We start from the raw sequence: 25,428 nt of genomic DNA, 5'->3' as shown, positions 1-25,428 counted from the left end.
AGCTCTTCTGCAGAACTAAAACCCCCACCAAATGGAAGGTGTTAACTACTTGATGAAGCACTCTTCATTCCAGAGAAGGTCACAGTTTGCCCGTCATCACCTGATGCCAGATGCTCTTTGGATTGAAGGAATGCAGCAAGGCACCCTGATCCTCACCAGCAACCCTGCTCCCCTTGACTATAAAACTCCTCACCCCACCTCCACCACCCCCACCCCCACCCCCGGGTTTGGGACACACAGTTTTGAGCACATTAACCCGTTGTGGCCCCCTTTGCCTGGCAAAGCAATAAAGCTATTCTTTTCTACTTCACCCAAAACTCTTGTCTCCGAGACTCAATTCAGTGTCAGGATACAGAGGCTAGATTTGGCTTCGTTGCTGTCTTAAAAATATTAATTCTTCCCCTTCATCTACTTGACATGTCTTCATGTTTATATCTTCTTTATTTCAACATTGTTTTGTAGTTTTCAGTGTACAAGTCTTACACTTTTATTAAATATTATTCCTAAGTATTTTATTCTTTTTGATGATATTATAAGTAGATTGTTTTCTTAATTAATTTTTTGAGTTGTTTATTGCTCAAGTATAAACTGCAATTGATTAGTTAATGTTAATCTTATATCCTGAAACCTCACTGAAATATTTTATTGTTTCTAATAGATTTTTAGTGGATTTCTTAGGATATTCTGTATATGAGATCATGTCATCTGCAAATTAGATATAGTAAAGATAGTTTTACTTCTTCCTTTCCAATCTGGATGTCTTTCATTTCTTTTTCTTACCTAATTGCCCTGGCTAGAACCTCCAGTATAATGTTGAATAGAAGAGGTAAGAGTGGATATCTTATGAGGAAAGCATTCAGTCTTTCTCCATTAAGTTGATGTCTGTCTTTTACCATTCCTGCTTTTAGTTCCCTTCTATTCCTAGTTAAATTTTTTTATCATGGAAGGTGTTGGATTTTGCCTCTTCTGTGTCTGTTGAAATAGTCATGTGGTTTTGGTCCTTTAATCTACTAACATGGTGTAATACATTGATTTTCAGTTGTTAAACCAATCTTGCATTCATGTAATAAATCTCACTCAGTCTTGGTGTATAGTCTTGTCTTTATGTTGCAGGATTCAGTTGGCTAGTGTTTTGTTGAGAATTTTTGTCTGATGTATATATTTGTGACTTTCTTATCTTTGGTTTAGGTATCAGAATAGCAGTGACCTCATAGAATAAGTTGGGAATTTCATATCAATAATCTTGAATGTTTGTAGTATTCAGTATGTATCTTAAAATATTCTGTACTATGTAATATTTTGTAGTATAGAAGCCATCTGGGCCTCAGCTTTTCTCTTTGGGTAGCTTTTAAATTGTTAATTCACTTTCTCTACTTGTTATAGGTATATTCAGATTTTCTATTTATTCTTGAGTTGGTTTCAGTAATTTATGTCTTTTCCTAGGAAGTTGTCAGTTTCATCTAAGTGATCTAATTTATTGGCATACCGTTGTTCATAATATTCTCTTATTCTTTTTATTTTGTTCTGTAAGGTTGCTGGCAGTGTTATCTCTTTCCTTCCTGATTTTAGTAATTTAAGTCTTCTATGTATTTCTCTTGGTCAGTCTAGCTAAAGGTTTGTCAGTTTTGCTGATCTCAAAAAACAGCTTTTGGTTTCATTGATTTTTCTCTATTATTTTTCTATTCTCTGTTTTATTAATTTCCACTCCAATCTTTATTATTTCCTTACCTCTGCTTACTTGAGATTTAATTGCTCTTTGTTTTCTAGTTTCCTAAGGTGGAAGATTAGGTTATTGGTTTAAGATCTTTCTGCTTTTTCAATATAGGCATTTGTAACTGTAAATTTCCCTCTGAGGACTGGGTTTGCTGTATCACAAGTTTTGGTGTGTGTTTCATTCATCTGAAAATGTTTTCTTGTTTATCTTGTGATTTCTTCTTTGACCTGTTGGTTATTTAGGAATTTGTCTTTTAATTTCCAGATTTCTTTCTATTGTTGATTTAATTCAGTTTTGACTGAAGAACATACTTTTCATGATTTGTATGAATGCACTTAGTATGATTTCAGTCTATTGAGGTTTGTCTTATGGCATGATGTCTGTTTCTTAATCTGTAAAATATTCTCTAAAATAAGGATAAATTAAGGATAGTTGCTTAACTGTTTACTACTGCTAGTTCATGACTTAACAAGCATGTAATGCAAAGCTTAATCAACCTTAAGATAGACAGCACTCTGTTCTCTTTAGTACTACTTTTTTTTTTAAGAGAGCTGAAACTTAAAAATGTAGTCTCATTACTGAGCCTGCGCGTCTGGAGCCTGTGCTCCGCAACAAGAGAGGCCGCGATAATAAGAGGCCCGCGCACCGTGATGAAGAGTGGCCCCCACTTGCCACAGCTAGAGGAAGCCCTCGCACAGAAACGAAGACCCAACACAGCCATAAATAAATTAAAAAAAAATTAAAAAAAAAAATGTAGTCTCATTTATTAATTGTGAGATTGGAGAAAATTGTAACAAAGGATCTCACATAAGGGCTATTTCCTTAAAAATATTGGAGCAGTAATAAAATTATACTGTTTTTCTTATATGGTCTTGAAAATTTATGAAAGGTATTTAAGAATAAAAAATTCATTTTTATGTCTCTGCAGGTTGGTATCATGCGTGATCGTCTGATTCAGTTCATCTCTAAATTGCAGTTTGCTGTGACCGTACTCTTGGCATCATGGACAGAGAAAAAACGTAGAAAATCAACCACCACTTTATGTGTACTCAACATTGTCTTCTCTCCATTCATGTTGGTCTTCATAGTTTTTTCTACACTACTCTCTTCTCCCTTACTCCCCCTCTTCACCCTTCCTTTGTTCTTGGTGGGGTTTCCTCGACCTATTCAGAGTTGGCCAGGAGTTGTGGGCACCACAGCCTGTGTGTGTGCAGATACAGTGTACTACTACCAGATGGTCCCGAGTTTGAACACTGCCCTGCAGTCTGCAATGGCAGCTGGAAGTTTAGGTAAGTAAATGGGTTGTGCTTAAGAAATCCTCACAAATGTATTTAAAGTACAAAAAAATGAACACACAGAAAAACAGTCTTTTGATCCAACTGTTATACAGATTCTAATACTTTGATGTGCAGGCAGAAAGACTAAATATGAAGAAGTATATCTCCTACTCCTTATTTTGAGGGAAATAAAGTTATAAAATAAAAATACCAAGTGAAAATTTCATTTAGGTGATTTGACAATTTTTAAAAAACATTTTCTTGACTAAAATCAAGTTATAGTCCCTCCATGAAACATGAAAACACCTTATCCCAAAATTTTCATGAATTTTAATGAGTTCATGTCAAGTAGATGTAACAGCTTAGGCCCATAAAGAGTGAAAACTAGCATTATATAAATATTATAAGATTGAAGAGCTTAAAGGAGTTTGCTTGTATCTTATTAGTTAATGTCTAGCAACTTGTCTGACAAGGTTAGAGGGTAAGGTACCATAAAAGCTTTGGTCAGTGATCGGTAACCTCCCAAAATGAAGTGCTATACGAATATTAGCAAGAATTTTGATGAGAATGAACTAATATTATAATTATAATTTTGTGATAATTTTATAATTTCATCATACACTAACTGTAAATTCAGCTATATTGTACTTCTCAAGGTTGGTTTTAGATAAAGTAGAAGCCGATGACAATAGTGTGTTGTCTCCTACTGTATGCTTTAGCCCCTGAACTTGTTTTAGGTATGTCCAGTGACTTCCTAGCAGACTGACTCCCCTGGCAGAGAGTAGCAATTTAAAATTAGAATTTTAATGAAATGTTTATTTGGGTTGAACTTTTCTAATTATCTATTAAGTGAGATAATTTAGGAAAAATTTTATTTTTGTAATACAAATTTTTTGTGAATAATCATTTTCCTTTCTTATAGGAAATATTCTACACTTTTAATACTTTCATACAGTTCCAATTAATTTTTATTATATAGTGCAATGCCACTTTTTAAAATGCCTGTATGGTTAAACTCACATCTGAAATAATAAATACCTTAGTAATAAGGTAGAAATTATACGTTATTATCAAATCAATTATATTCAGCCAGTAAGTGTGTTGTAAAGTATTTCCTGGGGGAAAAACAGAAAACAGTGAGGTAACATTTCACACACATCTGATTGACAAAAATGTTTAAAAAGTCTGACATTAACAAATATTGGCTAGGGAGTGGGGAATAGGAACTCTCAAACCCTGTTGAAAGGGAATGTGTAAATTCATACAGCTACCTTGAAGAGTAAACTTAATAGTCTGTAGTAAAGATGTACATATCCCATGGCCTAGGGATTCCAGTTTTAGATTCCATGATCCAGTGATTGCAATTCTAGAGAAACTCTTGCACGTGTGTCTTGAGGGTCCCCAAGACCATTCCCAAATTTGATGATTTTCTAGGAGGACACATAGGACAGCATATAGTTGTGCTCATAGCTAAGATTTAGTATAGCAAAAGGATGCAGAACAAATACAGCAAAGGAAAAGTCACATGGGGTGAGAGACTGGATGAAAGCTTCCAGGCATGCTCTCCCAGTGGAGTTACACAGAATGTGCTACATTCCCCAGCACCTTGTTGTGACAGTATGTGTGATATGTTGACTACTGGGGAAGCTTATTTGAGACTCAATGCCTAAGGCTTATATTGAGGGCTGGTCATGTAGGCACCCGCTGCCTACCAAATACGAAAATTCCAGACTCCCAGAAGGAAAGCAAGTGCTCAGTATAAACTGTATTCTTTGCACAGACAGTTTAGGCACAATGCGAGACTGTTTATCAGTTAGGGTGGTGAGAGCTCTTTTGAAATACAAGTTCCCAGTTTCCAGCCAAGGGCCAACTTTGTAAGCAGGCCTTTTAACAGACAGCAGTTATTTCTGCTATGTTAACTCTACGTAATACATTGTACAAGCAGACTTGTACAAAGATAATTTATACAGCATTATTTATAATAGTGAAAAATTGGAAAACATCTGAAATGTTTGTTATCAGGGAAATGAATATTTAAATTCAGCTATATTCATACAATGAATTCTCAGTATAGTTACAGTGAAGGAGCTTTGTAGTCAATATATAATGTCTCAGAGACAATGTTGAGAGAAAAACTAAGTTTTAAGAGTATTTGTAAAAAAAAAAAAAAAAAAAAAAGAGTATTTGTACAGTGTGGTAGATAGCACTTTATGTAAATTTTTAACACCACAAAACACTTTTATAGGCATGTATATAAAAATGTCCAAAATGTTTTAAATCATTAATGTGAAGTTGGCTTTTATATATTTAATATATTTTCCTAATATATTTAACATGTATTTAGGGTTTTACCTAACAGGTTCTAATTTGTTGTTTTTCTGGAAAATATATTCTTAATTCTTATAAATTATCACCTGTAGATTTTCTCTGCCAACTGTTCCTGTAGAGAGCTTAATTTAATGCCTCCTGATATGCAATGGATAGTTGTTTGTGTTCTTGACGTAAAAAGAGGTTAGAAAGAATTATTAATTAGTTCCAAGTGTGTTATTAATTTTAAAGATTCACGTGGCAAAATAAAACAAGCTTGAACAATTACTTACTTTTTTTTTCTAATTTGTTTTAGGTCTCCTCTTACCTGGGTCTCATTACTTGGGCCGTTTTCAGGATCGTTTAATATGGATAATGATTCTAGAATGTGGCTATACTTATTGCTGTATTAACATTAAGGTCAATGTGCATTTGAAACCTCTCTAGTACACGTGTAAAAATTTTGTTATGCACACATCAAAGAATTAATAGCTCACTTTGGAAGAGTATTTTTTTACTTGTGAAAACACTTAGGATTGTTAAAGTATATTTCAATATGCACATATTGATAGACAGACTAGTGTTGACTGTATGATAGAGCATAGTAACAAAATACACTTGCCCCTTTTTCATCCAGTCTTATTCTTTTTATCCCTATCTAGTTGAGCATCTCAAAAAGGTGACTCAGTAACATTTTCTTCACTCCTATATCATATAAGCATTCTCAACTTAATATAAAAACCTTCTTTTGACCCCACTGCCCTTACCTGCTAATACCCTGTTTTTCTCCTTTCAGAGCAAAATGCCTTATTAGAGTCACTTATAATCATGTCTCCAATTTCATTTCTTCCATTTTTCTCTTCAACTTACTGTAGGTTTTTGACCCTATTACCTATTACTCTAGCAAAAACCGCTGTTGTCAAGGTCTCCAATGGCTGTGGCATTGCTAAATCCGAGGATTGATTCTCAGACTCGTTCTTGACCTGTCAGTAGAATTTGACAGAGTTCATCTCTTCACTTGTTTCACGGATTAATCCTTGACAGTCTCCTTTGATGGTTCCTTCTCTTTTCCTTGACCTGTTAATATCCCACTGCCCCAGTCCTTGCTGACAACTCCATCCTTCTAGTTGCTCAGATCAAAAACATTTGGGCTTTAGTCCAGTGATATTTGACTCCTTGTTTACTTCTATGCCCCACATCCAATCCAACAAGAAATCCTGTTGGCTCTGCCTTTAAGTCATATCCTGTATCCCACCACTTCTCACCACCCTACTTTCAGCCACCTTCATTTCTTTGCTGGATAGCTGCAATCGCTTCCTAATTGGTCTCTCCGCTTCTGCCTCTGGCCCCCTACAGCCTATTATCAACCAGAATGATCTTTAAAATCTAAGTCAGATCATGTCACTTACCTACTCAAAATCCTACAGTGGATATCTTCTTTCATTCAGAGTAAAAGCCAAGGCCCTAAATGGTCAGGCTCCCTATTTGGTCTCATCTGCTACTTTAACCGTCTCACCCTACTCCAGCATACTGGCTGTTCCCTCTGCCTGGAACACTCTTCCTTCAGACAGCCACACAGCTAACTCCATCACCACCTTTAAGGCTTTGCTCAGATGTCACCTCCCCAATGAGGTCTACTGTGGGCATCCTATTTAAAACTGAATACCCACTCCCATTCCTGCCTGCACTTCCAGTCCTCCTTGCTTGCTTTACTTGTTCTCTGTTTTCATAACACTTACACCTTCTAGCAAACTATGTAATTTACTTATTAATTTTATTGTTGATTACCTGTGTTCCTCCACTCTCTAATATAAATGTTACAAGAGCAAGGATCTCTGTTTTTATTTGGAGAATATATCCTGAGCCCCTGGAACAGTGCCTGGCACATAGTAGGCCCTTAATAAATATTTGTTGAATGAGTACTGAATGAATGAATTTTTTTGTCTTAGTGCAGATTGGATAAAATTGCTGGTGACTAAAAAGCTGTTCCTTTAGTCCAGTGGTTCTCAAAATGCAGTTCTCCAGATCAGTAATTTTAACATGTCCTGGGAACTTTTTAGAAATGGAAATTCTTAGGCCTCACCCCAGACCTACTGAATCAGAAACTCTGGGGGAGTGCCCAGCAGTCTGTGTTTTAACAAGCCTTCCAGTGATTCTGACTCACCTAAAGTTTGAGAACTACTGCTCTAGTCTAACATGTACAAGTAGGAGAAGGCAAAAAATCATGCAGAATATGGAGGACATTTTCATTGCTTAATTTAGTTCTATTTTTTTAATGGTACAGTTTTATAATACCTAATAATGTGGGTCCTTTTATTGATCTTTCGTGCTCCATGAAATATATGATATAAAAGTATACTTTTTGGTGGCAGTCTTTTTTTCTTTCTTTTTCATTTTTCCGGACACAAGCTTGCTTAGCTATACCATCTACTAACATTTATATAACACTTTAAATTTGACAAGGCACTTTCATTACTTGCTTCACTCTTCACAACCCTATGTGCCAGGGTTATTTTTCTTTGAAAGAGAAGCAAAAGGAATCTCAGGGGGTAAGTGACCTACTCAAGATTGTGTACTAGCATCTGGCAGAGCCATGATGTAAAAGCAGATTCTGATGTCACATTCCGTGTTCTTTCCCTGGATCATAATACAACCTAACAGCATTGCCTTTTATTAAAATCACTGGTAGTTTTGTAAAGATGTATAAATAAATAAGCAATAATTATAATAATAATAATAGTAAACAGTGACCTGATGTATCCTCTTCAAGTGATTCCTTCTAGCGAAGTAATTAAAATGGGTTTAAAATTTATATAAGGATGTATTCATAATAGTCATTCTTTCAGCATATATTTGTTGCTTCCCTTACTGTGTGCCAGGTACTAGTTTAGGCACTGAGGATACAGTAGCAAAAGAGAGCTGCCCTGTGGAGTTTATATTGTAGTTGGAAGAGATAGACAATAATCAAATATATAAATCTGTATTATTTTTACATTATTATAATTTTTTTAACTGGAACAAAGGAATGGTTAGATAAATTATGGCATATCCATATAGTAGAATACTGCTCTCATATAAAGTAGGATGGAAAGGATACAAAGCTAATGTGCATATTGTGTAGTTCCAATTTTGCTCCCCCCCCAAATTTGTATAATTTTTAAAAGTTTTTAACAAGTGTGATTCAACCTTGACGTACAGTCTTAAAATTATGGTCATACTCATTAAAATTGTTTTGCCAATTTCCAGTGGAATTTCTAAAATTTCTTTAAAAATATAGCATTATTTTTCATATCTGTATCCAACATCAAATGTATTAAGTGTCATTAAGTTTGAATTAAGGTGTAGCTCTTGGGTTAAAGACTTTTTTTGCATTTTACATATTTTTATTTTGAGAATCCAATCCATGAGCATTTACAAAACTAGTTACTTTTCTCTGTGTAATAAGTGATCATAAACTCAAGTATTTTCTTATTTCCTCTTTAGGGGTTAGAATTGCAAGAGACCTCCTGTCATACTGCTGAAGCTCGAAGAGTTGACGAAGTTTTTGAAGGTGCCTTTGAACAAGAAGAATATGCAAGAGTATGTTCCATTAATGAACACTTTGGAAATGTCTTGACACCCTGTACTGTTTTGCCTGTGAAACTCTATTCTGATGCCAGGAATGTCCTATCTGGCATAATTGATTCCCATGACAACTTAAAAGAATTTAAAGGTGACCTTGTTAAAGTACTTGTGTGGATACTTCTTCAGTACTGTTCCAGAAGGTCCAACGTGCAGGAAAATGTTCACAAAACTGAAAATAAAGGGAAAGCATCTCTAATAATCCTGCCTGCTTTGAATACTTCACCACAAACTGAATCCCCAGAAGACACAGATAGTTTAAATTCAGAAAATTTGGATGACTGGTCTGATGATGTTTTTGGTGAAGAGCCAACTATCAAAAAAGGAAAAGAAGAAAGAGATCAGTTGAAAGTTTTGCCAGGTATAAATTTGCCTATTCCAGGATCAGTGGAATCACAGAGGGTTGGTAAACATTCTGCAGGCACAGTTACTGAAAATAGTCTTTACCAAGCAGTTGCACTGGGATACCCTGCTACTGACAAAGGAAAACAAGAAGCCATGGCATACATCCCTCTCATGGAGTTCAGTTGTTCTCATTCTCACTTGTTAAGCTTACCTGAAGAGTGGATATCTAATTGTTTGCCTAATTCCAAAGTGAAGGAGATGAGCTCATTATTTCCAGAAGACTGGTACCACTTTGTTTTAAGGCAGTTGGAATGTTTTCATTCAGAAGAAAATGCCTCAGCTGTAGTGGAAGAAATTGCAAAGGACAGAGTTTTAAAAGACTTTTATGTTCATGCAGTAATGACTTGTTATTTTAGTTTGTTTGGAGTAGACAATATGATTCCTAGTCCTGGTCATATATTGAGAGTCTACAGTGGTGTTTTCCCTTGGTCTCTTGCCTTGGATTGGCTCACAGAAAAGCCAGAACTGTTCCAACTAGCCCTAAAAGCTTTCAGGTAATGCATTTTGATTACATACAAGTTGTAACATTGGCCAAAAAATGTTGATTTTTTTATAACCTAGAAGGAGATGCTCTTTCATTTCTAATTTTAAAAAGTATTCACTTTCCAAAAAATGAAAAATGCTTGGTATGTACTCTGATTATATCGGGAGCACACTTAAATTTGTACTTTCTTTTTGTTTATGTGGAGAACCTATTTTTTGTATGGCTTACTGGATTGTTTTGCTTTAACTCTTATCATTTCTCCCAGATCTTTTTTTCTGAAATATGTATGATTTCAGTTCAGTGTCTTTAAAAATCTATTTCATCTATAAAGTTGATTTTAAAAATTCTAAAATTCTTTGTTTCTCCATTTTTTAGGTATACTCTGAAACTAATGATTGATAAAGTGAGTTTAGGTCCAATAGAAGACTTTAAAGAGCTGACTAACTGCCTTGAAGAGTATGAAAGTGACTGGTACATTGGTTTGGTATCTGATGAAAAGTGGAAGGAAGCAATTTTACAGGAAAAACCATACTTGTTTTCTCTGGGGTATGATCCTAATATGGTAAGGTTAAAAATGTGTTCTTAAACATTTTCGTATATTAACCTTAAAGAATAGAAATCAGTTATAAAGTATTTAACCTAAGTGATAGAGATAACATTCTAGGTATAAATATATTAATTATAGTATTAAGGTATTTGTAATCATGACTTTATGGCCAACATAATCCAGTCCTAGAATGACTGATTATTTACTTTTGCAAAGCTAGTAGGAGCCAATAAAGAATGTTGTGTAGCTATTATGCAGTAACTGAGCTATAAGATAGTCAAGTAAATGTAATTTGCTATAGCATATTTGACTAAATGGGTTGTATTTATATGGCAAATTCAAGTGTATGAATTATTACTTTGGATTTGAATCCTAGAAGAAAAATTAATTTGTAATTTGTAAGCAAGTCTGACTTGTGAAAATTCAGAGAGACTCTAAATAAGGAATGCCTTTTTTAAGATTTAGTACTTGTTCTCTTGCATTTAAAATGTCATTGAGTGTGCACAATATGAAAGATTCAGTGTTATGAGCTTATTGTGGGTTCCACATGTGGTGTTACTGCACATGTGCTTCCCAATGAAAATGATGAAAGTTATTTTTAAAAAACAACCATTTAAAGTCTTAGAAATGGTCCTAAGGGCATACAGCAAATAAACATTTATTAAAGAAAATCTTCTAAAACCTAAGAACAGTTAGAGACTACATTATTTGAACCAAGACCCATTCCCTCCCAGCTCAGCAAGACAGAAACTCCACTCAGACTGGTATGGCCAAGAACACAGGGCTCCCTCTCCCCTCAGCTCCCAGTTGGAGGACTGTTTTCCCAGAAGAGGAAGGACTTCAGCATTTCTCATCTTACTCCCATCTGCCTATTGTGAGGCTTGGTTCTGGGCATGTGTAATCAAGAGGTTGGAACTCCCTTCTGGCCACCCCCAACTTGTTGGATGGAGGCTTTACCTGGGCCTGGTGCCACTGACAATAGCAGGGCCTGATCCCCCTTGTCTGTGGAGGTTCCACAGTGGGAGAAGCAAGCCAAGAAGACCTGAGTTTACTGCTCTGCCTCTACCAAACGCATGTCCTGAAGCATAGGTGTTACTCAGAAGTGCGCCATTGTCTTACCCCCCAGTTCCAGTGCTCTGGCTCAGAGATTCTGCCCACTGGGAGAAGCAGACCATTAAAAAAAAAAGCTCTAGATCTCTTACCAAAGGAAGTGACTTCATTTGCACATAGTGTGGACACACTGAAGCTTAAGATGTTCCTCAAAAAACAGTGGAGGTGGTGGTGAAAGTTACTAGAGGCAATTGGTAAAATCATTAGAGGTCTCAGCTGAACTGCAGGCCAGGTAGATTAACAGAGAGAACCAGGGAAAGAAACAGCGGAGGAGAGCCCTCCTGGGGTCAAAACAAATCTCAAACACTGACCTCCAAAACTGTTCTTTCAAAGGAGCCCAAATTTAATTGGATCACTGGAGCAATTTAGGTCCCAGGTCATTGTTGAAAATGTAGAGCAACCAGCTGGGTGTGAGCATTTAACAAAGAGAACCTTGCCAAAACCACTGCCATCCCATCATAACTGTGGGCACTCAACAAGGCTGTACTCCCTGAGGAGCAATATCAAAGACTTCACAATTGAACGGGAGGTAGGATTAACTTCACTAAAGTCATCCAGCCATTCACTAAGCAAATATGCAAATAATAATAGCAAGCCCTGGGGTGTGGAGTAGAGAGGATCAGTACCCAGAATTGCTGCAGTATTATCTAAAATGTCCAGTTTTCAACAAAAATTAGGCGTTATGAAAAAAAAAGAACAAAAAAATCACAAGAAAGTCTGACCCATGTGTAGGGTGGTGGGAGGGGGGACATGACAGAAATGGCCTGTGAGATCAATGACATGTCAGGTTTAACAAAGATATCAAAGTAACCATTTTATATATATGTTGAAAGGACTGAAGGAAATTATGATTAAAGAACTAAACAAAGTGGGAAACAAAGTGGTTATAGAGGGAACCTACCTCAACATAATAAGGGCCATATATGAGAAGCCCACAGCTAACATCATACTCAGTGGTGAAGAGCTGAAGGTATTTCCTCTAAGATCAGGAACATGACAAGGTTGCCCACTCTCACCACTTGTATTCAACATAGTATTGGAAGTCCTAGCCAGAGCACTTTAGTTAAGAAAAAGAAATAAAAGGCATCCAAATTGGAGAGGAAGAAGTAAAACTGGTACTATTTGCAGATGATGTGATATTGTATATAGAAAACCCTATACTCTGTAATAACAAACTATCAGAAAGAGAAATTAAGACAACAGTCCATTTACAATTGCATCAAAAGAATAAAATACCTAGGAATAAATTTTTTTTGTAACTGGAAGTTTGTACCTCTTAATCTCCCACACCTATTTCTTTCCTCTCTCCATCCCCTTCCCCTTCTCCCTCCCCTCCGGCAACCACTTGTTTGTTTCCTGTGTCTATAACTCTGTTTCTGGTTTTTTTTTTTTTTTAATGTTTGTTCATTTGTTTTGTTTTTTAGATTCCAAATATAAACAAAATCATCTTTTTCTGTCTGACTTATTGCATTTAGCATAATAGCCTCTAGGTCCATCCATGTTGTCACAAATGGCAAGATTTCATTCTTTTTTATGGCTGATTAATATTCCATTGTATATATGCCACATCTTCTTTATTCATTCATCTATTGATGGGCACTTAAGTTGCTTCCATATCTTGGCTATTATAAGTAATGCTGCAATGAACGTAGGGGTGCATATATTTCTTATCCTTTTTTTTTTTTAATTTATTTATTTTTTATTTTTGGCTCCATTGTTTCTTTGTTGCTGTGCACAGGCTTTCCCTAGTTGCAGGGGGCGAAGGATACTCTTTGTTGTGGTGCGCGGGCTTCTCATTGAGGGGGTTTCTCTTTGTTGCGGAGTATGGGCTCTAGGCACGCAGGCTTTAGTAGTTGTGGCACTCAGGCTCAGTAGTTGTGGCTCGTAGGCTCTAGAGCACAGGCTCAGTAGTTGTGGTGCACGGGCTTAGTTGCTCCATGGCATGTGTGATCTTCCCAGACCAGGGCTCGAACCCGTGTCCTCTGCATTGGCAGGTGGATTCTTAACCACTGTGCCACCAAGGAAGTCCTATATTTCTTTTAATTAGATAAATACCCAGGAGCAGAATTGCTGGATCATATGGTAGGTCTATTTTTAATTTTTTGAGGACTCTCCTTACTGTTTTTCATGGTGGCTGCACCAATTTACATTCCCACCAACAGTGCATGAGGGTTCCTTTTTCTCCACATCCTCACCAACACTTGTTATTCGTTGTTTTTTTTTTTTTTAAGTTTATTTATTTATTTAGGCTGTGTTGGGTCTTCGTTTCTGTGCAAGGGCTTCCTCTAATTGCGGCAAGCGGGGGCCACTCTTCATCGCGGTGCGCGGGCCTCTCACTATCGCGGCCTCTTTTGTTGCGGAGCACAGGCTCCAGATGCGCAGGCTCAGTAGTTGTGGCTCACGGGCCTAGTTGCTCCGCGGCATGTGGGATCTTCCCAGACCAGGGCTCAAACCCGTGTCCCCTGCATTAGCAGGCAGATTCTCAACCACTGAGCCACCAGGGAAGCCCTCGTTGTTTTTTTGATAATAGCCATTCTGAGAGGTGTGAGGTGATATCTCATTGAGGTTTTGATTTGCCTTGCCCTGATGATCAGTGATGTTGATCATCTTTTCATGTGCCTTTAGGCCATCTATACATCTTCTTTGGAAAAATGTCTATTCAAGTCCTCTGCCCATTTTTAAATCGGGTTGTTTCTTTTTTTGATGTTGAGTTGTATGAGTTCTTTGTATATTTTGGACATTCATGCCTTATCAGGTATATTATTTGCAAATATCTTCTGCCATTCAATAAGTGGCCTTTTCGTTTAGTTTATAGTTTCCTTCACTGTGCAAAAGCTTTTTAGTTTGAGGTAGTCCCATTTGTTTATTTTTGCTTTTGTTTCCTTTGCCTGAGGAGACATATCAAAAATATGTATTGCTAAGTCTCATGTAAAATAACTTACTGCCTGTGTTTTCTTCTAGAGGTTTTATAGTTTCAGGTCTTACATTTAAGTCTTTAATCCATTTTGAATTTGTGTATGATATGAGAGAGTACTCCAGTTTCATTCATTTGTATGTAGCTGTCCAGTTTTCCCAACACCGTTTATTGAAGAGGCTGTCTTTTTCCCGCTGTATGTTTTTGTCCCCTTTGTCATAGATTAATCACCCACATATGTGTGGGTTCGTTTCTGGGCTCTCTGTTCTGTTCCATTGGTCTATGTACTGTTTTTTTGCCAGTACCATACTTTTGATTACTGTAGCTTTGTAATATATTTTGAATTCAGAGAATGTGATACCTGCAACTTTGTTTCTTCTCAAGATTGTTTTGACTATTTGGGGTCTTTTGTGTTTCTATACGAATTTTAGATTATTTGTTCTAGTTATGTGGAGAATGCCATTGGTATTTTTATAGGGATTGCATTGAGTCTGTAGATTACCTTGGGTAGTATGGTCATTTTAGCAATATTATTTATTCCAATCCATGAACACAGTATCTCTTTCCGTCTGTGTCATCTTCTATTTCTTTCTTCAATGTCTTATAGTTTTATGAGTACAGGTCTTTTACCTACTTAGTTAGATTTATTCCTAGGTATTTTATTCTTTTTGATGCAATTGTGAATGGGGTGGTTTTCCCAAAAGAAAGCTGGGTTAGCAATGCTTATATCAGACAAAAGAGACTTTATAACAAGGACTGTAACGAGACAAAGAAGGACATTACATAATGATCAAGGGATCAATCCAACAAACCGATATAACAATTGTAAATATTATGCACCCAACATAGAAGCACCTAAATACTTAAAGCAAATATTAACAGACATAAAGAGAGAAATTAACAGTATCACAATAATAGTAGGGGACTTTACCCCACTTGCATCAATGGACAGATTCTCCAGACAGAAAATCAATAGGGAAACACTGGTGTTAAACGACACATTAAACCAGATTGACTTCATAGGTGTATACAGAACATTCCATCTGAAAGCAGCAGAATACACATTCTTTTCAAGTGCACATGGAACATTTTCCAGGATAGATCACATGCTAGACCACAAATCAAGTCACAGTAAATTTAAGAAAACTGAAATCATATCAGGCATCTTTTACAACCACAACAATATGAGACTAGAAATCAATACAAGAAAAAACCTGCAAAAATCCACAAACACCTGGAGGCTAAATAATATACTGCTGAGAAACTAATGGATCACTGAATAAATCAAAGAAGAAATTTTAAAAATACCTAGAGACAGATGAAAATGAAAATACAATGATCCCAAATCTGTGGGACGCAGCAAAAGCAGTTCTAAGAGGGAAGTTTATAGTAATACAAGCCTACCTCAGGAAACAAGAAAAATCTCAAACAACTTAACCTTACACCTAAAGGAACTAGGAAAAGAAGAGCAAACAAAACCCAAAGTTAGAAGAAACAGGAGAGAGAGAGAGAGAAACAAAGAGCAGAGCAGAAATAAATAAAATAGAGACTAAAAAAATAGAAAAGATCAATGAAATTAAGAGCTGGTTCTTTGAAAAAATAAGTAAAATCGATAACACCTTTTGCCAGACTCATCAAGAAAAAAAGGGAGAGGGCCCAAATCAGTAAAATCAGAAATGAAAAAGGAGAAGTTACAACTGACACTACAGAAACAAAAAGGATCATAAGATAGTGCTGTGAGCAACTATACACCAGTAAAATGGACAACCTAGAAGAAATGGACAAATTCTGAGAAAGGTGCAGTCTCCCACAACTGAACCAGGAAGAAATAGAAAATATGAACTGACCAATTACCAGTACTGAAATTGAATCAGTAATTTAAAAACTCCCAACAAATAAAAGTCCAGGACCATAGCTTCATAGGTGAATTCTACCAAACATTTAGAGAAGAGTTAACACCTATTCTTCTGAAACTATTCTAAAAACAAAGATATCACAAAAAAAACTACAGGCAGTATCACTGATGAATATAAATGCAAAAATGCTCGACAAAATACTAGCAAACTGAACCCAACAGTACACTAAAAGGATCATACACCGGGATCAAGTGGGATTTTTTCCCAGGGATGCAAGGATTTTTCAATATCTGCAAATCAATCAGTGTGATACACCACATTAACAAATTAAGTAAAAAAAACATATCTCAATAGATACAGAAAAAGATTTTGACAAAATTCAACATCCATTTATGATAAAAATATATATTCTCCAGAAAGTAGGGACATAGAGGGAACATACCTCAACATAATAAAGGCCATATATGACAGACCCACAGCTAACATCATACTTAGTGGTGAAAAGCTGAAAGCATTTTTCTCTAAGATCAGGAACAAGACATGGACTTGCAGGCAAGACAATGCCCACTCTTTCCACTTTCATTCAACATAGTTTGGAAGTCCTAGCCACAGCAATCAGAGAAGAAAAAGAAAGAAAAAGAATCCACATTGGAAAGGAAGAAGTAAATCTATCACTGTTTGCTGATAACATGATACTTTACATAGAAAACCCTAAAGACGCCACCAGAAAACTACTAGAGCTCATTAGTGAATTTGGTAAAGTCGCAGGATATAAAATTAATATACAGAAATCTGTTGCATTTCTATACACAAAAAACTGAAATATCATAAAGAAAAATTTAGGGAACAATCCCATTTACCATTGCATCAAAAAGAATAAAATACCTAGGAATAAAGCTACCTAAGGAGGCAAAAGACCTGTACTCTGAAAACCGTAAGATGCTGATGAAAGAAATTGAAGACAACACAGATGGAAAGATATACCGTGTTCTTGGATTGGAAGAATCGGTATTGTTAAAATAACTGTATTAACCAAGGCAATCTACAGATTCAGTGTAATCCCTATCAAATTAACAATGGCATTTTTCATAGACCTAGAACAAATAATTTTAAAATTTGTATGGAGAAACACAGAAGACCCTGAATAGCCAAAACAATCTTGAGAAAGAAGGACGAGCTGGAGGAATTATGCTCCCTGACTTCAGACTATGCTATAAAGCTTCAGTAATCAAAACAGTATGGTACTGGCACAAAAACAGACACACAGATCAATGGAACAGGATAGAAAGCTCAGAAATAAGTCCACACACTTATGGTCAATTAATCTTCGACAAAGGAGGCAGGAATATACAATGGAGAAAAGATATTCTCTTCAATAAGTGGTGCTGGGAAAGCTGGACAACTGCATATAAAAAAATGAAATTAGAAATTCTCTAACACTGTATACAAAAATAAACTCAAAATGGATTAAAGACCTAAATTTAAGACCAGATACTATAAAACTCCTAGAGGAAAACATAGGCAGAACACTTTGAGATAAATTGCAGCAAATTTTTTGGATCTGTCTCCTAGAACAATGGAAATGAACAAAGGAAAATAAACAAATGGGACCTAATTAAACTTAAAAGCTTTTTCACACAAAGAAAACCATAAACAAAACTAAAAGGCAACCTATGGTTTGGGAGAAAATGTTTGCAAAACAATGAGACTGACAAGGGATTAATTTCCAAAATATGCAAACTCATACAGCTCAATATCAAAAAACCAAACAACCCAATCAAAAAATGGGCAGAAGACCTAAATAGACATTTCTCCAAAGAAGACATACAGATGGCCAACTGGCACATGAAAAGATGCTCAACACTGCTAATTTTTAGAGAAATGCAAATCAAAACTACAGTGAGATGTCACCTCACACCAGTCAAAATGGTCGTCATCAAAAAGTCTACAAAGAATAAATGCTGGACAGGGTGTGGAGAAAACGGAACCCTTCTACACTGTTGGTGGGAATGTAAACTGGTACAGCTACTATGGAGAACAATATAGAAATTCCTTAATAAACTAAAACTAGAGTTACCATATCATCCAGCAATCCCACTCCTGGGCATATATCTGGAAAATACAAAAACTCTAATTCAAAAAGGTGCATGCACCCCCAGTGTTCATAACAGCACTGTTATAATAGCCAAGACATGGAAGCAACCTAAATGTCCATCGACAGATGAATGGATAAAGAAGATGTAGTATATATTGGGTTGGCCAAAAAGTTTGTTCAGGTTTTTCTGTAAGATGTTATGGGAAAACCCAAATGAACTTTCTGGCCAACCCAATTTACACACACACACATATATATACATACACACATACATACATATACATACATACATATATACACACAGTGGAATATTACTTAACCATAAAAAGAATGAAATAATGCCATTTGCAGCAATATGTTTGGACCTAGAGATTATCATACTAAGTGAAGTAAGTCAGACAGAGAAAGACAAGTATCATATCACTTATATGTGGAATCTAAAATAATAATACAAATGAACTTATTTACAAAACAGAAATAGACTCACAGACGTAGAAAACAAACTTATTTTTACCAAAGAGGAAAGGGGAGGAGGGATAAATTAGGAGTTTGGGGTTAACAGATACACACTACTATATGTAAAATAGATAAACAACAAGGACCTACTATATCACACAGGGAACTATATTCAATATCTTGTAATAACCTATAATGGAAAAGAATCTGAAAAAGAATATATTATATATATGTATTTATGAATATGTATAACTGAATCACTTTTCTGTACACCTGAAACTTACACAACATTGTAAATCAACTATACTTCAATTTTTTAAAAAATCATATGATCATCTCAATAGATGCAGAAAAAGCTTTTGACAAAATTCAACATCCATTTATGATAAAAACTCTTTAACAGAGTGGGTATAAAGGGAACATACCTCAACATAATAAAGGCCATATATGAGAAGCCTACAGCTAACATCATACTCAGTGGTGAAGAGCTGAAAGTATTTCCTCTAAGATAAGGAACATGACAAGGATTTCCACTCTCACCATTTTTATTCAACATAGTATTGGAAGTCCTAGCTACAGCAACCAGAGAAGAGAAAGAAATTAAAGGAATCGAAATTGGAAAGACAGAAGTAAAACTGTCACTGTTTGCAGGTGATGTGATAGTATACATAGAAAATCCTAATGACACCACCAAAAAACTACTAGAACTCATCCATGAATTTGGTAAAGTTGCAGTATACAAACTTAATATACAGAAATATGTTGCATTTCTACACACTAATAATGAACTTTCAGAAAGGCAAGTTAGGAAGACCTAGGAGTAAATTTTTAAAAGAATGTGAAAGACACTAAAAACTATAAGGCATCGATGAAACAAACTGAAGACACAAATAAATGGAAAGATATTCCAGGCTCATGGGTTGGAAGAATTAACATTGTTAAGATGTCCATACTACCCAAAGCAGTCTACAGATGCAGTGCAATCCCTGTCAAAATCCCAGTGGCATTTTTCACAGAAATAGAACAGACAATCTTAAACTCTGTATGGATCCACAGAAGATCCCAAATAGCCAAAGCAATCTTGAGAAAGAGCAAAACTGGAGGAATCATGCTTCCTGATTTCAAACTATATTACAAAGCCATAGTAATCAAAACAGTATGGTATTGGCATAAAAAAAGACACATAGGTCAATGGAACAGAATAGAGAGCCGAGAAATAAACCCACATATATATGGTTAATTAATTTATGACAAAAGAACCAAAAATATGCAATGGGTGAAAGATGGTCTCTTCAATAAATGGTGTTATGAAAACTGGGCCACTGTCTTAACACTGTACACAAACGTTAACTCAAAATGGATTAAAGACTTAAATGTAAGACCTGAAACCATAAAACTCCTAGAGGAAAACATAGGTGGTAGCTCCTTGACATCGGTCTTGGTAATGATTTTTTGGATTTGACAACAAAAGCAAAAATAAACAAGTGGGATTACTTCAAACTAAAAAGCTTCATTCAGGGACTTCCCTGGCAGTCCAGTGGTTAAGACTCTGCACTTCCACTGCAGGGGCACAGGTTCGATCCCTGGTTGGGGAACTAAGATCTCACATGCTGTGTGGCTCAGCAAAAAAAAAAAATTAAATTAAATTAAAAAATAAAAAGCTTCATTCAGCACAGCAGAGGAAATCATCAACAAAACGAAAAGACGGTCTACAAAGTGGGAGAAATATTTGTAAAACATATATCTAATAAGGGGTTATTATGTTTTAAAATATATAAAGAACTCATATAACTCAATAGCAAAACCAAAAAAATCTGATTTTAAAATGGGCAGGGGATCTGAGTAGACTGAATATGAATTTTTCCAAAGAAGATATACAGTTTGCCAACAGGGACATGAAAAGGTTCTCAACATCACCAATCATCAGGGAAATGCAAATCAAAACCACTATCACCTCATAACCTGTTAAAATGGCTCTTATCAAAAAGACAGGAAATAACAAGTGTTGGCTAAGATGTGGAGAAAAGGGGATCCTTCTTTGGTGGGAATGTAAATTAATGCAGCCACTATGGAAAACAATATGGATGTTCCTCAAAAAATTAAAAATAGAACTACCGTATTATCCAGCAATTTCAATTTTGAATGTTTATTCTAAGGAAATGAAAACACTAATTCAGAACCATACCTGCACCCCCATGCTCATTGCAGCATTATTTTTAATAGCCAAGTCATGGAAATAACCTGTATACCTACGGATGTATGGATAAAGAAAACACACACACACACTGCAGTATTATTCAGCCATAAAAAAGGCAGTCTTGCCATTTGTGACAAAGTGGATAAACCTTAAGGGTATTATGCTAAGTGAAATAAGTCAGACAAAGATAAATATCCTTTGATCTCACTTATATGTGGAATCTAAAAAATTAAAAAGAAAAAAACCGAACTCACAGACACAGAGAACAGATTGGTGGTTGCCAGAGGGTGGGAGTGGGTGCAACTGGTAAAGGTACAAACTTCCAGTTACAAAATAAATAAGACCTGGGGATGCAATGCACAGTATGGTTAATAATACTGACTGTATATTGTTATACTGCTAAGAGAGTAGGTAATAAAAGTTGTCATGTCAAGAAGTGATGGATGTTAATTAGACTTATTGTGATTATTTCACAATATATCCGAATACTGAATCATGTTGTACACCTGAAACTAATATGTCAATTATATCTCAATTTAAAAAGGGAGGTAAAGGAAGGTATGATGACAATCTCACATCAAATAGAGAAAGAATATCAATAGAGATAGAAATTATAAAAAAGAACTAAGTGAAAAATATACTAGAGGGCTAGACCATAAATAGCATAACTTAACCCAATTTAAAAATAACAAAGGATTGTATAGACATTTCTTCAAAGGAAATATACAAATGGAACAATAAGCACATGAAAAGATGCTCATCATTCATCATCAGCAAAATGCAAATCAAAACCACAATGACATCACTTCATAGTAGGATGTCTAAAATCAAAAAGTTAGATAATAAGCGTTGGTGAGGATATGGAGAAACTGGAACTCTGATACAGTGCTGGCAGAAATGTAAAATGGTACTACCACTTCGGAAAACATTCTCGCATTTTCTCAACTAGACATAGAGTTACCATATGATCCAGTAATTCCACTCCTATATACCCAAGATAAATGAAAACATAAATCCACATGAAAATTCAAATATAGCAGCATTATTCATAATTGCTGAAAGATGGACACACCCAACTGTCCATCAACTGATGAATGAATAAACAAATAGTGGTATATTCATTCAATGGAATATTATTTGGCCATAAAAAGGAGTGAATTACTTGATACATGCTACAACATGAATCAACCTTGAAAACATGCTGAATTAAAGAAGCCAGTCACGAAAAACCACACGATTCCATTCATGTAAAATTTCCAAGACGAGGCAAATCAATACATTAGATTAGAAAATACATCAGTGGTTGCTAATGACTGGGGAAATTAAGGGATAGGAGGATAATAGCTAAAGAGTACAAGGTTTCTTTTTTAGGTCATGAAAATATTCTACAATTGTGGAGATAGTTGTACGTATCTGAACATACTAAAAAGTCATTGAATTATACATTTCACATCAGTAAATTATATGGAATGTGAATTATATCTCAATAAAGCTGCTTTTGAAAAGAGCCTATTGGATGATTGTTCACTGACTAGTATTTATGACTTATGCATTGCTGAGGCCAGATGGGATGAGGGAATAGAGAGGAAAGTAAAGAGAAGTGAGTGCAGTGGCTATCAGAAAATTTTTTTCTCTTGCACTTATTTGGAGAGCAATCAGATAGATGTGATTCTTGATTCTGAAGACAAGCAACTCGTGTACATTTTGATACACTACTTTCTGTTTAAGTTTGCCTAACTACAATGGAATTTTTCTCTAATTTTATAAATAAAGGCCTGAATATAATCTCTTTTCTTTTTCTTTCCCTCCCACCTCGTTTATTCTTTACAGGGAGTTTACACTGGGAGAGTACTTACCCTTCAAGAATTATTGATCCAAGTTGGGAAGTTAAATGCTGAAGCTGTTAGAGGTCAGTGGGCCAATCTTTCATGGGAATTGCTTTATGCCACCAATGATGATGAGGAACGTTATAGTATACAAGCTCATCCACTACTTTTAAGAAACCTTACAGTACAAGCGGCTGATCCTCCCCTGGGATATCCAATTTATTCTTCAAAACCTCTCCATATACATTTGTTTTAGAGCCCATTTTAACTTGTATTGTGAGCAAATGAGATGTCTAGAAAATTAACAATATGATTCCTCATAACTTCACTGGACTTCTGTCTCTCCTCCCACAAGTCAGATGCCTAAGAAAAGCTAAGCTCTATAAAGTTGATTCTCTTAGGTATCTTAATGGTTTAAAACAACAAGTTTATGTCTAACATAAAAGTTAGAATTAGTTGGCCAATATTTGTGCCCTATTGAGTGTGGTAGGCTTTGGTAAATATAAAACATTTGTGTAAGATTATATAATGAATTTTTTAATGCTTTCTTAAATGTGTGATAAGTGACTTGCCTTAGAGAAGTCAACAACTATGTAATTTTTACATGCTTAAAAGATACACATATCAGTGTTTTTAAGTCAAGATAATGGATCCTACTGAAGGTTACATAATGTATATATATTTATTTGAAATATTAAATTTTATAGTATTTTCAAACTTTGTGCTATTTTATTTTAATATTTAACATGGTCTGTTTCCATATAATCTATTCATTTTCTTTTCATATACTTCAATTCAGAAACCTTAAAAATTTTCAATAAAATCTCTTCCAAAAAAATCTTTTTTTTCCCAAGTATCCTTTTGATATGTTTGAAAGGAAAAGATCATCCCATTCATCATGTGAATACTCACAGAATTAGCAACATTAAGGTAATCTGATTATGACTGTTAGAGGCCATTCTGTAGATCTGGCTCCTTATGCATTTCTTTTCAACTGAATATACTGCTTCTGAAGAATGACTGATCCGGTAGGACTACCAGTTATTAGTGTCTTAAGGTGTTTGAACTAAAGGCAGAAAAGAGATGGGAGAAAATTTTTCATAATGTGATCAGGCTTTTATTTTCACTCTTTTGCTGCTTAGAACTTTTTACAGGTACTTATAAGGAGGATGAACAATGAATCTGCATCATTTGGGACATGAATTTCCTCTACACCTTATTTATTTCCGTCTATAGTACCCGTTATTTAATCTGTAGTAGCCTCCTGAGTAGGTAGTACAGTAATACATTCTCTTTAGTAATGATTGAAATTATTTGAAATGTACCAATTAGGTTTTTATTACTATTATTCCTTTATTAAGTGGAACAGTTCAATACAGCAGTGTTAAAGGATAGCTTTTTGGACTAATTTCAATTAATGAATTCACGAGATTCATGTGTTAAGTCATTTTGGGGGAAGCAATATAGTATAGTTAATAAGATAGGGTTTGGTGTTACATCTGAGTTCAGATCTCAGGCTTATGATTTATGTAACTGAGATTTATTAGCTGGAAACTTATATATATATACCTTTTTTGTCACCTAGGGAAATTTTCTCATATCATTAAAAACACTAGTTATCAGTTTTAATGACTGTACAACATTGATAGATATGACAAATTATTAGACTGTCCCCCAAATAATGGGCATTTTAAGTTGTTTAAAGATTTTCAGTATTATAGTAGTGCCAAGCCACGCTTTCCCTTTACCATGAATTTTTCTCAAACTGCCACCATGTCCCTCCATTTCTTTTCATGGCCAAGTTTCCTCATCTTCATTCACTTGTCAAAACATTCCAGTCTGGATTCCATCTCTACTATCCCCCCAAATAAAGTTTTTATTAAAGTCATTATTTACCTTCATATTGTCAAACCAACTACAGCTGGCCCTTGAACAACGTGGGTTTGAACTGTGCAGGTCCACTTGTACATGGAGTTTTTCAGTAGTAAATACTAAGATACAAAGTTGATTGAATCCACAGATGAGGAGAAGCCATGGATACAGAGGGCCCACTATAAATTATATGCAGATTAAAACCCCAGCACTATTCGAGGGTCAACTATAGTTACTTTTATATTCTCATCTTATTTGTCCTCTAAGTAGCATTTGACACATTTGACAACTCCTTGAATTTTTTTCTTTTGGGCTTCCCTGACACTACATTATCTTCATTTTCTTCCTGTCTCCCTGACTACTCCTTCTCAATCACCTTTGCTGCTTCTCCTTTTCTACCTGACGTCTAAATTTTGGAATTTCTTAACAACTGGTTCAGGCCCCCTCTTCTTATTCTACGTTTCACCATAGACAATCTCATTCACTCCCAAGACCTAAAATATCATCAATAAGTTGATGATGTTCAAATACATGTACTCAACCTCTCTTCTTAGCATTGAACCTGTATATGTAACTATTTATCTCCATCTCATATATTCAAAATATCTGACCTGATTGAACTTGCCCTAAAACCAGCTTTTCTGACTTCTACCTTAGTAGTGCCTAGGTAATTCACATGACACATCTCACAGAGAATTAGGAAAGCTGGGCAAAATAATATTTTTAAGTCTGTTTAAAGGTATCAGA

At 35.4% G+C, this 25,428-nt stretch overlaps 1 protein-coding gene across 2 annotated transcripts in view; it reads left to right on the top strand.

Annotated features, from left to right (window-relative positions):
• The window catches only part of PCNX4 (pecanex 4), a 43,029-nt gene extending 19,563 nt beyond the window's left edge, over positions 1 to 23,466 (top strand). For both annotated transcript variants that reach the window (XM_068544599.1, XM_068544608.1), the window contains 5 exons: positions 2,643 to 3,003; positions 5,615 to 5,718; positions 8,782 to 9,818; positions 10,184 to 10,370; positions 22,814 to 23,466. In XM_068544599.1, the coding sequence (XP_068400700.1) occupies positions 2,643 to 3,003; positions 5,615 to 5,718; positions 8,782 to 9,818; positions 10,184 to 10,370; positions 22,814 to 23,065 (1,941 nt within the window). In that variant the 3' untranslated portion in view covers positions 23,066 to 23,466. The remainder of the gene's footprint in view (positions 1 to 2,642; positions 3,004 to 5,614; positions 5,719 to 8,781; positions 9,819 to 10,183; positions 10,371 to 22,813) is intronic.
• Positions 23,467 to 25,428: the final 1,962 nt, after the last annotated feature.

This window comes from Eschrichtius robustus, chromosome 1 (genome assembly GCF_028021215.1).
Source record: "Eschrichtius robustus isolate mEscRob2 chromosome 1, mEscRob2.pri, whole genome shotgun sequence".
Classification (NCBI taxonomy): Eukaryota; Metazoa; Chordata; class Mammalia; order Artiodactyla; family Eschrichtiidae; genus Eschrichtius; species Eschrichtius robustus.
Note: the sequence above shows the minus strand (reverse complement) of the source record. Positions and strands in the feature narration are given on the sequence as shown.